The sequence below is a fragment of the Athene noctua genome, chromosome 9 (genome assembly GCF_965140245.1).
Source record: "Athene noctua chromosome 9, bAthNoc1.hap1.1, whole genome shotgun sequence".
Classification (NCBI taxonomy): domain Eukaryota; kingdom Metazoa; phylum Chordata; class Aves; order Strigiformes; family Strigidae; genus Athene; species Athene noctua.
In genome coordinates this window covers 16,217,383-16,231,489 of record NC_134045.1, presented here as the reverse complement: position 1 = coordinate 16,231,489, position 14,107 = coordinate 16,217,383, and the positions used below count along the sequence as shown (strand labels likewise).

The window sequence follows — 14,107 nt, the reverse complement described above, 5'->3', positions numbered from 1 at the left end:
TACAGTCATACAGCACTGAGTAGGACAGGGTCCTGCTCCATGGCCAGGCCTCCAGGATATAACAGTAATAGAAACATATCCACACAGCTGCTGTGCCAGTGTTCACATTTTTTACTCTTCATTTCATCTAACTACAAAACAACATCATGGTTATTGTTGAAAACAAGGCGTTAGTTGTTTAGCTAGGGAAGTTTCCTCCTCACAAAGAAGAAAATCCATTAACGGCAGAACATTCATACTGATGGATGACAGTGCGAGCCTTTGCTCCCAACAGGGTTTGACTTGGTGGAAAATGGCAGTGTCCTCATTTCAGACCTGTCACCTTCCGTTTGCAGGGGGGTGGTGTTTCAGTCAGTAAAAAAAATCCTCAGTTTGTTCTAGTTTTCATAAACGACTGAAGCAGACTGACAACTGTCAGCTCCTGGATGTGATGGCCATGGTGACTACCTAGATGGTCAGAGATCAGATGTTATTTGGGGTGCTGAAGCCGTGTTTTATTATTTCCATTATGATAGCAATGGAGCTTGGTGGCAATGGAGCTTGGTGACATCTGAGGATCAGGAAGCAAAAATAACAATCCAGTGCTGTTCTCTGAAGAAGGAATTTTGTCATCTACCCCACTTGGTCACCTTCCCCCTTCCCCACTCTGATCGTTGCCTCTCCCAGCTCATGTTGTCCTTCAGCCTTGCAGCAAGTTGGACTGGAGCTGTCCTCTGCCCTGGGTACGTGTGGCCGTGTACACACAATAGCCAGAACCTGTCTCTCTCCATCTGTTTCATACATCTCTTGGTGAGCACCTTGTTAGCCTCCATTAAAAGGGAGCATAGGGTTTCCTCGCTGCAAGTCCATCCACTGGTGTCCTGCTTGCTGTCTTTGAAAATCTGAGCAGTGTTACCCTGTCTTTGAAAGCCCCTTAGAGATGCTTTCATGAAGGAGATGTAACTGCTGCCATTTACACAGTGACTTAAGTGCCTGCAAAATCCAAAGGTCTGGAGATGAAACCAAGAACCAACACAACGTAGAGTTGAGATAGGAAGAAGCATCTGTGAATTCCTTCTAGAGAAGTTAAGATGTTACTTTTGGGGGAGCAGGAGTATTCAGGTGCCTTGGGAGCCTGCCTTGCATTGCTGACACTCTGGGGAGCCTGCGCTACTGAAGGAAGTTTCCAAATGTGAATCCCCGGGTCTTGCTCCTGGCTTGTAATTGTATTTTTAGCTTCTTGGGGGAAGTATTAAAAGCAGAATCAGACTGCAAGCAGCCCAAACAAAATGTCTATGCGTTGATTTAATGGCTGTACAGAGGTATCTGAAGTGGGCATCAAGGCTTGATCGTCTCACCTAGTGGTAAACCTCATTTGTTTTATGAAAAGGCAAAAAACCGTGGATGCTGTGCCAGGACTGCCTTCAGATGATGTTTGCCATTGTTTTCCTCACTGTGCATTCATCTTTCTAGCATCTGTCTTGGATTGACTGCCTCAGAAAAGGCATTTACAAGTAGAATTGAAGAGAAGTGTACTTAAAAAACAAATATGGGTTGTTTGTTGTAAAGCAGCCGATAGATAGTTGGCAAGACACCAAAAGGTCCAGACACTAATCTAATTGTTTACAGCTCATGGAGAGATTAATCCACAAGATTGGATGCCCTCATTTCCTTTACGCATCACAATGAATGTGTGAGATGCCAAACCCCATGGGGCAGTAGCAGAAAGAAAAAGGGCTCCATTTCAGTGCAGTTATTGTTTCAAGTTTAGAAATATATTGATTTTCTTTGGGTTTTGATAAGAATATAAATGCAAAGCACCTTACTTCATATCAGAGTATCCTTGTTTCCTAGTCTCATTAAAACAAAATCGTGCTTTCTTATTTTAGTATGATATAATGCTCTGCAAAATTCAGATCAAACATATGAAATAACATGTATCAAATACACAGTGAAAATGGTCAGGATACACTTGATGGCTTGCAAGGGCAAGCAACTGCTCTGTGCCTCTGAAAAATGGGCAAACTACCCATGGATGTCCAGGCTGGTGAGCTCTGAAAATCTTGGCTGCTGTAAGATGCTGTGTGTTGGAACAGAAGCTCTGCAAAGGCAAAAAAGCAACCCTAGTATTGCTTTGACCATTGAGAATAAAACAAACACTGCTGAGTGGCTGCTGCAAGCAGGATTTCTGTGAAATAGGCGTTCTCTGAACTGGAAGCGGAGCTCAGAAGCAAACAGTACTGTGGGGCTGTATACACTTCGAAGAGCAAATGATTCAGTGAGATGAAAATGTGGCTAATCTGCAGGGTATGCTCCTGCCTCCGCCCCTCCACGCTGGGCTGGCAGAGGCGCGGGAGCGCAGCCCTGTCCGGACGTGCTGCCCCGCAGCCTGGCACCGAGGGGAGCGCTGGGGTGTCCCATCCCTGTGACACCAGTCACACTGCTAGGCATCCTGAAAGGAGTCCACCCTTCTGCTGGGAAGGAAAATTACCATGACTTGGGTCAGAAGTGAGATTTGGGAGTGCTACCTGGAGGCAGGATAAATAACGCCTTGGTCTTGTAGACCTCTTAACCTCTGACTTACTGGCTGCAGCGGAAAAGTGTTCATGAGCAAAGTGTGTGTGTGTGTGTGTGTGCGCGCAAGCTAGTGGGCCTGTGAGCTGTTTACTGGTCATCACGATACTTTGTTGCTGAAATTTTGCTACAGTTGCAAAGAATTTTCAAAAAGCTAATGGGATTGAGATATATTTACTCTGATGTTGCAATACCTGGCACATTTGGGGGAAGAAAATTAATATCCTGAACTAGTCTTTGCAGTGTTTCTAATTCCTTGACTAAGCACGTCCTCATATATCATTTTACTTTACCAGCTTTTGGGAAGAAGAGAATGTTTTGCTAGTCAGGACTTGTTTTGACTTAGTTTCTAATAATATCAGTCAGCACCATGTTGCCTGAAAGTCTGAATCTGACAAAAGTTTAGTTTTAAATGGGCTGCTTTTATGAGGTCATGTGTAGACTCATTGCTCCTGAATTGAGATCATAAATGTATAATTTTAATAACATTCAGTGAGAATAAGCATTTGCATATCCTTGGAGAAATTGTTCTCTGCTGCATAGTTCAGCTAGTTCAGCCATGACGTGGAGGGGGCATTTCAAGATTTGCACGTCTCTTAAAATATCGTACTTTGCAAGGGAGGGTATAGAAAGAAACAGTGCAAGTAATTGTTTTTTCTCCATAGTGCAATACTTCTTCCAAGGCAGGGAGTGACAGTACCAAGCATATCCAAAGCCAGGATTTCTGTGGTGCAGAACCAGTTTGCATATTGAGTTGAAAGCTGGTCATCACTGTATGTGAAAGTTAAATGAGGGACTGATGAGAGTGGTAACTACAGCATGGTTTCAGTTCCCTACTTCCCAATTCTTTTTTGTATTTTGGGTGTCTTAAGGAGCAGTCAGCATAGGAGGGTCTTGATAAAAGGTCACCACGGTTTGCCCTTCTCTCTGTCAGAACCAGTGTTTCTTGTGCAGGGAGTGGAGCGCATTGACCTGCCCGGGCTCAGGAGCCTGCGCACCGCCCGCAGCTTGGAGCAGGGCATGGTGCTGACCATCGAGCCGGGCATCTACTTCATCGACCACCTCTTGGATCAAGCCCTCCGTGATCCTGCACAGTCCTGTTTCATCAACAATGACGTCCTGCAGCGCTTTAGAGGATTTGGTGGGGTGAGTAATTCTTAACCATATGGTTTTCTGAAATTGGTTTTCTGTTTGTTTGCCTTTAGTATGTACTTGAGAAGAAATCTTTTGGAAGTTGTAATGTATTGCACATAGGGCTGTTCCTGAAGCAGCACCTTGGGCTATTTGACCCTGCAGACAAACTGGTGGGTTCTTTGTTATTTTTCAAGGCAGTTTTATACTTATGATATCTGATTAATGATAGAGCTCTAGTTTTTCATCGATTGAAATACCTTCTGTCAACTCTGTACGTTGACTTGTACAGGTGGGTGTTTTGTCTAATGTGTGAAATGAGTATGTTATGAAGTATGTGACTGAGATCCATATTCCAGAGTTAGCTTCCTTGACAGCAGCACAGTCTGGTGCTCCCTCCTAGGCCAGAAGAACCTGACGCTGGTTTAAGTCAGGGAAGCGGTAGAGAAAAACAGCAATAATTGTTCTTACTGGACTATTGCCAGAACGGCACGAAACTTGTGAATGTAAAGCCTTCCCTGTTTTCCAAGGGAACAGCCGATGGTCTTCACGAGCACCCGCGCTCGAGGTGTCCTATTGCAGGCTCAGGCAGCAGTGCTGGCTGACTCTGGGGGCAGTCATGGTCTGGGCGATCGTTCCCATGCAGGCAGCTGCTGTGCAAGTTGAGGGGCCTTGTTTCTCCATGCTCTCCAGGGCATATTTCCCATTCAAGCCACCGCCCTTGCAGAGCATTTAGCAGTTGCAGTGGCTTCCAGTGGGTTTTCATTTTAGCAGGGTGAGCATTTGAAGGGTGCTGCATTGTTCTCCAAGCTTCCGTATTCATGCACAGAGAAGATAGAGCAGGCAGCTGCAATGCCCCGTCCTCCTCATGGCCTTTCTGCTAAGTCTCAACAAAGCTAACAATCACTGGCAATGGTGGTGATTTTCTGGTATGAAAAGTCACTCATTAGGAATTGTCTGCTGCTGCCATCGACTGATTTATCACTATGCCAGCCATGAGAGGGTAATTACTGTAATGCTTTTGGTCTGAGCTGGCTTTGAACAACCAACCCCAACAGCGAAGTTGTGTGCGCCATCACCAGTCGTGTGAACCAGCGGTGCTCCGGGGCAGCTGCTCCCCATACAGTGTGTGTGCAGCCTTATCGAGAGACATGGGACTTCACCCCTACTGGTATTTAATTCACTGCTGAGGTTTGGGATGTTATCTGTCTCTGTGTTGTTTCTTTTATCAAGACTTTCCAGCCACCAGCTGAGGTACTCCTGAACGAAAGGCAGCTAACTCAGCATTTTCTAACTGTGAGCACGTTACATATGGCACTGCATGCTGAAGCATATTTTAAAGGAACGCAGTAAGGTACTTCTGTAGCTTGACACTGCAGCGAAAACAGGTTTAACTATCTTCCCTTTCTTTGTAGACACTGTGAGGGTTTTTTGGCAGTTGAATTGATTCCTGGTGAGCTTTCTCTGGAAGTGCTCAGCAGAGCCCATGTTTTTTCTGTGCATTGCTGTGAATGCCTGGAGGTATGCACATGGCTCACCTGCTGTCTGTTTGCGTGGAATAGGAGTGACAGTACAGGATCTCTACCTTGGTAATAAGTTGCTGGATCAGGCACTTTTGTTCTAGAGATTTGAGGCAAAGTCTAACTTTCTCCCCTGTTTTTTGCTTAGCTTCCTGTAATGATGACTTGTAAGGAGAGCTAGCCAACAAACTTTGCTAAAAGGGGGAGCTGCCCAAAAACGATTGAGCAAAAATCTAAATCTCCGATCCCCCTGTGAACAATACATTTTACTTAGAGAAAAAAAATAATAATACACACACACTCTGAGCCAGATGTTGTCACTTGATTTTGTCTAGGAGAAGAATGGAAATAAAATCTGAGACTGAAGTACATCCGAATATTTCTGAATTCTACACAAAAGCTGAATTATAATGCAATCAAAATTAATTTTTCCATCTTTATAATTCTGACTTGATTCTGCATAAATAGAAGATGCAATTTGTGCTGTGTAGAGTGCTTAGTTATCTACGAGCTGGTTCATTCTAGTTTATCCAGAATGAGTGAGTATTTCTCTCAAAAGTTCATCAGAAACAATTTCTCTGTACATGATTAAAAACCATCTTGTGATGCCCAGTGCTTTTACTGACAAACATTAATAGTACAGGGGTTAGTAATGGTGTCAGTCCTAGCTGAAGAGTTCACTACAACCAGTCCAATCTTCCTTTAAGTTTAAAAGAAAAATACATTCTACAAAAGGAAATAAGTAGTCTATTTCCCGCTGCAGAGCTCAGCACTAATTAAAATGTTCATAATTTGGTTTAGTTTAATTCACTTCAAAAATGAACTTACATTAACCGAAGTAACGCCACTGTAATTCTGATTAAGACTGTCCACACAGGGGAATTTGTGGATTTTAATGAATTCACCTTGAATTCATGCCTTTTTTGCATTTTGAATAATTTTCTTGACTGTGACAAGTCTCTGCATTGAGAAGAAAAGCTCTTTTGCTGTGCCAAAAAGGGCAAGACTGTAGCCACTTATCATAATTCATGCTGCCTGGTATTAGCCATAAAGAGATTGTAAAAGCTGCAAGAGAAGGAAAGAATGAGAGAGGTTTTCCTTCGCCCACTCCGCATTGCTGCCGGCGTGCGGGGCGTGTGCTGGCGGCACCGGCGCTGCTCCTGCACACACCAGGTCAGTCGGCAGCCCAGGTGTCCTGCACCCCGTAACACTGACACCCCAGCTTCATGGCTGCAGCTGCTGCTCACGGACCTCCTCATTTGGGCTTTTACCAAACAAGAGCTGTTCTGGGTCAAATACAGATCCCTCTGGAGGGAGGCAAGAAGTTTTGCTAGGGGATCTGCTTCTGAGAGCACAGGCTGCCCTGTCTGAAGCCCCAAACTCTTTATTTGACAGCCGTTGAGTTCAGTCCTTCACAAGCTTCCTCGGCCAATTTCAGGGAGTCACTCAGTCACATGTACTTCAGTTCATCTGCAAAAGTAAGGTCCAATTTACCGAGGTCATAAATTCTGTGGGGCAAGGGCTGCCGTCAAGTGCTGGCGCAGCGCCCATCCCAGGGCACCTCTGCTCTGCCTGGACTCTGCCCGCGCCACTCTCATAAATAAACATCGATGTACAAGTAGAGGTATGTGTATACGGTTGTGTACATTGCTCAGGAAAAGCAGCCAGTTCCTCGGGGAAGGGGAAATACTGACTCCAAATGCTGCCCTTTAGGGTTTGACATTTCCATTCTTCATAAGCTGATTACTGATTCATGCAGTTCATATGATGTTTTCTCAAAGACTCAGTAAAACCATTCAATCTTTTTTTGGCCCTAAATATTCAATCTCTGTTCAGGCTTTATTTTTCACTAGGATTTGAAGAACTAGCTCTAGACTTAATATGTGAAAACTCTGCAACTTAGAGAAGATGCTGAAAGACAGCTAAATGTTAAAATACATTACTTTCTTTCATTTGCAGATTTTTCTCATTTAAAATTTAAATAGATTTACAAAGCCCAGGACCTTGAAGCTCTGCTAATATTACAGTATTTTTCAAAACAGTAGTACTTCCCTTATTCAGGAACAAATGTTAAACCAAATAAAAAGCAGGATATTTAATTGCTTCTACCTTCAGTTCGTGGAGCCATGCAGTTGTGTCTGTCCTGGTTTTTATATCTTCAGAAGGTTGAGCTCTGTTTCTGGGTTTATGGTGAATGTGTGTTGTGAATGAAATAGTTTACTAGGCAATAAACATGCTCATCTGCTGTTTAACATTTTATATTATGCAGCAGTAATAGTGCTACACAACATCTTTTTTTAAAGTTTTCATAGAAAAACAGTTGTCATAATGAAATATATAGCTTTCTTCAAAGTTCTTGTAAGACAATAGTTGTAGGCAACCCAAAAACATCGACTAGTGCTTATAAACCTTCTTTAGCCCTTTTCTCTTAAGTTATCTAATTAACATAATTAGGTTAAAGTAAGAGCTGTTGTTTCTAACCTGTATTTAGCTTACAGTTTATGGCGGCTTTGTGAGCCTGGATGAAGGGGTGTGCCTGAAGCTTCTTTTTCCAGCCGTATCAGTTGATCTAATAAAATACATGGCCTCACCCTACTAATCTTGATCCTCTTTTATAAAATATTTATATGTGGACCTTTAAAATAAAGTGTGCCTGACATAAGGACTTGCTTGTGAATAAGAAGAGGGAAGACTGGCCGCATGGAATGAGAGTCAGCCTGTAGCACAGAGCCTGTTAGCCTCTATAGAAAACATCTTGGCATTGCCACCTTGTGTAACATGGTAACAGGAAAGTGCCTTCCCCAGCCCTGCAACTTGCCCTCCTGTCCCTGGGTTTGACCCAAGAGCAGCTCTGTTTCCTAACCAATACCCCTGAAATACAGAAGTCAAACCCTGCTCATGGTAAGTTTGCTCTGTTAAAAATTATTGGTGAGTTGATAGCTGCGTCAAAATAAGTCCCCTTGGCTACATGCATCTGCCTCTGTAGGATACCAGCTATAAAAACAGACACATGGATCCTTCAGCCAGACAGAAGCACATGTGCTAATTTACTTTGTGGGGTAGCATGTGTGGCCCACGTCCTGTCATCGTTTCCCAGGCGAGTCTCCCGCTTTAAGATCTTGCAGCGATAGTATTGCTGCTTTCCACAGCCATAATCAAATAAATGTTCAATAGATTTTTTAAAAAAGGAGACATGTCACCAGTGGTCTTTTTTAATCACATCTGGGATCTGTCATCGTGCAAATCTGGACTATTTAATTGGCCACAATTGTTTCTTGATTCTCAAAAGTCTTTTTTATATATATATATCATCATCCAAAAGAAATGAATGAGTGCTACAAACCCTTCCCTTGGAAGATAACATAGGAGGCTCTGGGGAGCATGACTGTATTAGTAAGTCAGGACAAAGTGCGAGGCTGTATATATAGCTGACAGCAGCCCTGGTATTTAACTCCTATGCTGTCCTTGGCTATGCCTGCACAGCTTGCTTTGGGACAGTTGGGTCCATTGAGCCGAGCCACATGATGGTCTGTTGCTGGCGTTAGACAGTTGTGCAATGAGGTCTATCTAGACAGATCATGCCACTACCCTTGATAAGAAAAAGGCATTTTAGGGACAGTCCTGGCATTCCTGGCCATTTCAGCTTTGCAGGAGTGCTTTTTGAAGCATGCCATTTCACACTGAAAAAACAAAGCGTCCCCTGGGGTGTTTGCAGAGTGCCCTGAAGGCTGCTGGTGCAGCAAACCTCACACCTAAGTTTGCTGTTCCTTTAAACTGTGTTCGATTCCAAACCACTCTGTAGCCCTGAAACAAGCAGCACTGTTGAACAAAGAGCCTGCAGACAGGGACAGCTCTGAGAGCAAGTTTCATAACCACTGTCCCCCACTGGGAAAGGCAGTCCCAAGGCAGTGAGCCTTGCCAGGCAGATCCAGCATCTTTTGTCCATTTGGACCAAAGACAAGACCAAATGCCGGGCTCTCCTGTAGGGAAGGTTTTGCAGGTCCTCTGAAGCTGCTTCTTGCTGCTGCTGAGTTTAAGCTCAGGGCGAAGCATGGAGGGTGTGAAGGAAAAGAGCAAATGCAAAAACTTTCTCCCACTTGAGAACCTGTGTTCCTCTGCACTTGTGTTGCTTTTAGAGAAAGGAAAAATATGCACTGAGAAGTCTGTCTTCTCTGTTACAGCAAGCACCCATTTCAGGTGATAGTTATCCAAGCAGAGAAATGGTTAGATCCTGGAGAAAAAGCTGGAGCTTTCCTAGGAGTGATGAGTAAGACCCCATGGGAGCACTGGTTGTGTGCACCTCCAGCTATATCCCAAAGACTATTTGGAGTTGCTGGTGGTGAGCAGGCTGGTGTGATGGTGCTGGCTCTCCTGCTTTCCACAGCAATCCACAGCTGTGGATTGATTATATGATCTCCTAACAATGTTTCTCCTATACCATGAGTTGCTCTGTGTGGCACTCCAAACTGATGGGTTTCCCCATCATACGCCATTGGGTAACTCTCAGTTCCCCGGCTTAGGGGGCTCCAGCCCTCCCTGTGCTCTCCTCATTCAGAGTGTCTCATGTCTCACCTCCACCAGGATCTTAGCCAGCCCCATCTCTCTTTGTCCATTATTTGTCAGTCCTGCCTCACCTCACTGTATATTCCTACCCCTGGCTCCTTTCATCACCCTAGCTCCATTTGCCAGCTCCTTCCCCATCCTGATTTTTTCTTGTGGCCTAGATAGGGCACAGCATTGACCAGTCACCTTGTCCCACTTGTTCTTCCCACCACCTCTTAGTCTGGCTTTCATCTGCTCTGCTTTCAAGTCAGTCTGTCCCCTCAAAGAGTGCTGAGGTATTGGTGAGGGTTTGAAACACTAAACTGGAAAACACCGACATTTTTTTTTTTTTTCCTAATCTCACTAGTTAAGCAGATGAATTGTGGCTGATACTTCTCTGTAGCAGATACACTGGGGAATTTCAGCTCAAGCAGGTGAAGGTTTGTGAAGCTGGCAGTGCTCAGAAAGAGGCGCTCTCCATAGGCAGAGTCAGCTCTACCTTTGTCTGGCCTCCCGTCTGCTCTCGGACTTGGGTTTGCACTGCCATTTTTATTTTCCACATCAACACTGTGCCCAGTTCCATTTACACTGGTGTGCTTGCCAGTGTGATGCTTTGACTTTTACCATGTCATCAAATCTGTCCCCTGGATTCTGGCATTTTTGCAGGGCTCGCCTGGTACCAACAGATTTTTGGCAGAGGCTGGTCCACCCAGGCATGCTGTGCCCGGGCCCAGGACCCGGCAGGACAGATGCTGGGGGCTGCTGTGAGCTAGAGGGCATGATTCACCTTTAGATGCAATGCGACCGTCTTGCTGATTCCTTGGGTTATTTTTTGCTCAGATGGCCAAATTCGAAGCAATGAATCAAAAAACCCACCCTGGTAAAAGCTGTTCAAGTGCATAGAATCGTTCAATGTGTTGCTGATTTCCTTTTCTGCGGCAAGGCACTGGCCTTTCAGGACACTGAGTGTAAAGAGCCTCACGGCTTTCAAATTTACAGCTGTCCAAATCAAATGTGTGAACTTAGTGGAGTTTGTTTATTTAATTCTGCTTTATAACACACTTAACTTGATACCAAGTAAAAGAAATAATCTGGCAAAGACATCATTAAACTGTTTAACAAGGACTGGATGACTCATTTTGTTTGAACAAATGGATTATTTTGCAATCAGAAGTACAAATGTTAACCAGCTTTATTTTTAGTTGAAAATGTCAAGGGGTCAGAAACAATTAAAGCAACTGTAAGGTGGGAGTCCCCGGAGTTTGTGTTCTCTTGGATTTACACCTTACTAAAATTGCTTTTATTGCAGCTTAGCAACTTACTAACATTTTTCTGATAAGATAACAGGAAATGACTGTGTAGGCATATTTACTGGTAAGAAGAGATTAGAGTCAAACAGAAATGGAGCATACTTTTCATTTTAACAGAACAAGAGCTGGAAAACTGAGAGTATCTGCTTTTTCCTTGCATGATTTGAAATGTAGTGATTGTATTTTAAAAGGAGTGTCTGACCTGCTTAGGACTTTCTCCATCAGCTCAAAATTCAATGTTTTGAATATCAGCTACAAGATATTTCATGTTGCAGTTCCTCCGTTGAAAGTTTATTGTGTTTAGAGAAAAGAGAATGTGATGTTTAAGTACAAAGAGCAGCTAACTGCAGTTCAGCACCAGGACTGCTTCAAAAACAGGCACTCTGGGTGTCAGGAGGCACTGCTGTTGAACCTGCCCCTAGCAAGCCATGTACTAGCAAGGCTGGAGGCAAATTCAGGGGAAATGTTCCTTTTCCTGCTCCTGATGTCAAGAGGTTGACATTTATTGGCCCCATGTAATTACACAGCATGACCTCACTGATGCAGCATCTCGATCAGCCTGTCCTTGGTGTACCCGAGGTAGCAGAGGCACCACCCGAGTCACCTGCAGGGCCACCACCTCCTGCAGGGCTGCTCTGCCGGGGTCACCATGGAGCTCGTGACATCCCAGGAGGCTGGCAGGGGCCGGTGGCCCAAGGGGGATTGGGCCCTACAGAGCTCAGTGCCACGGTGCTGGTGGGTGATTCCAGTGCTTGCAGCGTGTTGCTCTGCCTGGTGTCGCAGCAGCACCACAGGCTGAAAACATGCCTTGTGTTCCTGCTGCTGTCCCTGACTGACGTGCTTCTCATCCCCAGCTGCAATTCCTTGGTAACGGCGTGTTCTCTGTAACAGGTCCGGATCGAGGACGACATCGCAGTGACAGCCAGTGGAATGGAGCTGCTAACGTGTGTCCCACGTACTGTTGAAGAAATAGAGGCTTTCATGGCAGAAGGCCAAAGCAGTGCCAAGTCATTTGACTGCCTCTCCAGCCAAAAGCAGTAAACTTCAAGACAATACTTCGTGTCACACTAATCAGTCACCATTCTGATTTAATGCTGCAGCATATAAAATAAAATGCATTCAATTCTTAATAGCAAGAGAGGCAGGCAGGCTATTAGTTGGAATGATTCATTCATTAAAAATGGAGTTAGAAGGCTTCAGCCCATCATATACAGGTAACTCAAATGTTGCTGCTTGCAGTCAGCAGTTTACTTTACCAAGTGCAACCTGAATAACCCTGCTGCATTGTCAGTGGGGCTTATACTTCTGCCAAATCTCAGCTCAGACATATCTTGCAATTAAATGTGAGTTTTGATGATTGGGACTCTTTAACCAAACGGATTATCTGAATGCTGACAACAATTGTAACAATCTAAGTCCTTTTTTAAACTTCATCACAAGTACTGCAAAACACACGGAAGAAAAATCAGCTGTTCTCAGTGGACATAACGACACTTATTTTTCTTACGAATCTTATTTCAGTGTCAGTGGAGTAAGCAGAATCAAATTTTTATTAAAATAATTCTTGGCATCATTTATGCTCACAATTTTGTGATCATTATGCTCTTCTGCTCCCATTCCTGCTTCTTTATCTGACCTTTCTACCAGTTTGTGCTCTGGAAACTTTGACCCTTCATTAGCCAGATTTTTTTGCTCTGGGTAGTGGGTGTAGTGATCCTTCACACACAGCCTGATGCTTATTAGATTTGTCCATTTATTTGTTCCTTAAAAGTGTAGATTGCTGTGGTATTCACAAGCCTTAGAAACTGCAAGGGAGTATCTTTGCCGCAGGGCTCGAGATCATTCAGCAGCATATGCTGTGCAGAATGATAGTTATTTTTAACTGTCCAGTGTTAGCCAGTTCAGAATGAAATCATGTAAATTTTATTTGGATACACCACAGACTTTTATTAATAATGATCATAAATGATTTTCCATTCATGCAGGTTTTAAATTACCCAGAGAAGCCTTTCTTTACTGTAGGTGTTCATCAACCTGCAGGAGAATACATTTCTTGCATCATAAAGTAGCACTGGTTACTGTAACTACATAAAAATAATCGTGCTCACTTTATGAACACATCAAAACTCCTGTTCGGTCCTCAGGCTCCGTTGCACAGTTGGACTGCAAAGCCACTTCAGAACATCCCTCTGCCGTGTCAGGGGGAACTGAAGTCACAGGAGGATGTCAGGGCCTTTCTGGGTCTTGCTGCTTGTCCAGTGAGGATTTTCCCACTGTGCAGGGATTGACTGACTTGATGGTCTCAGTTCTGTTCCTCACGTCCTGGAGCTGGCATGCGGGCAGCGGGACCAACGGTGAGCTTCTGGGTGTCTGCAAGCGCCTGTCTTACATGAGGCATGCAACACAACAGGGGCAGGGGTGGTGTCAGAAATCACTGTGGTGCTGGCTTTTTGATCCCCACCTGGGACTGGATTTAGGTCTGAAATAATTTCCTTAGAAATTGTCAAATGTTTTGCTTTACAGAGAGCTCTTTTGGTTAATTGGGTTGATCTGTGTGACGAGAACCTGCTCTTTATTCATAACAGCTTGGTGACCCACTGCTAAATAGGAAGCTGCATGTTGAAGACTAAAGAAACACATTGTGAAATAATCCAGGGGACTTCACTCCTTATGTTTAATGTCACTTTATTAAAAAATTAGCCTCTTTACATGTTTTTTAAAGGTTGCTCATTATTTGTTTGTAAGAGGTAAGTGCAGGAGGTCTCAACTGTGAAGGGGAAGGCATGAAGAGGGGAGGGCGAGAGATCAGCAGCTTGTATGTGCAGCTGCACTTAATGCTCCCGTGTGTGGTGACTGCAAGTCTTGTACCTTTGCAATGTAGTACTTGCGCAGAGGACATCAGGCTTTGCAGATACAAGAACACAGTAACTAGACTGGCACTGCTCCAGACTCATCTCCCCCTAAAACTTGGGAGGTTTTTTCTATGCACGATGGTGCTCATGGCCTCAGCCTCGTTCCCTCCGTGTCCAAGTCCTTCCCTGTGGCGTGCTC

At 44.3% G+C, this 14,107-nt stretch overlaps 1 protein-coding gene across 4 annotated transcripts in view; it reads left to right on the top strand.

Moving 5' to 3' along the window:
• The window catches only part of PEPD (peptidase D), a 145,757-nt gene extending 131,993 nt beyond the window's left edge, over positions 1–13,764 (top strand). For all 4 annotated transcript variants that reach the window (XM_074913382.1, XM_074913381.1, XM_074913380.1 and 1 more), the window contains 2 exons: positions 3,508–3,699; positions 11,948–13,764. In XM_074913382.1, coding sequence (XP_074769483.1) covers positions 3,508–3,699; positions 11,948–12,097 — 342 coding nt within the window. In that variant the 3' untranslated portion in view covers positions 12,098–13,764. The remainder of the gene's footprint in view (positions 1–3,507; positions 3,700–11,947) is intronic.
• The last annotated feature ends 343 nt before the right edge of the window (positions 13,765–14,107 follow it).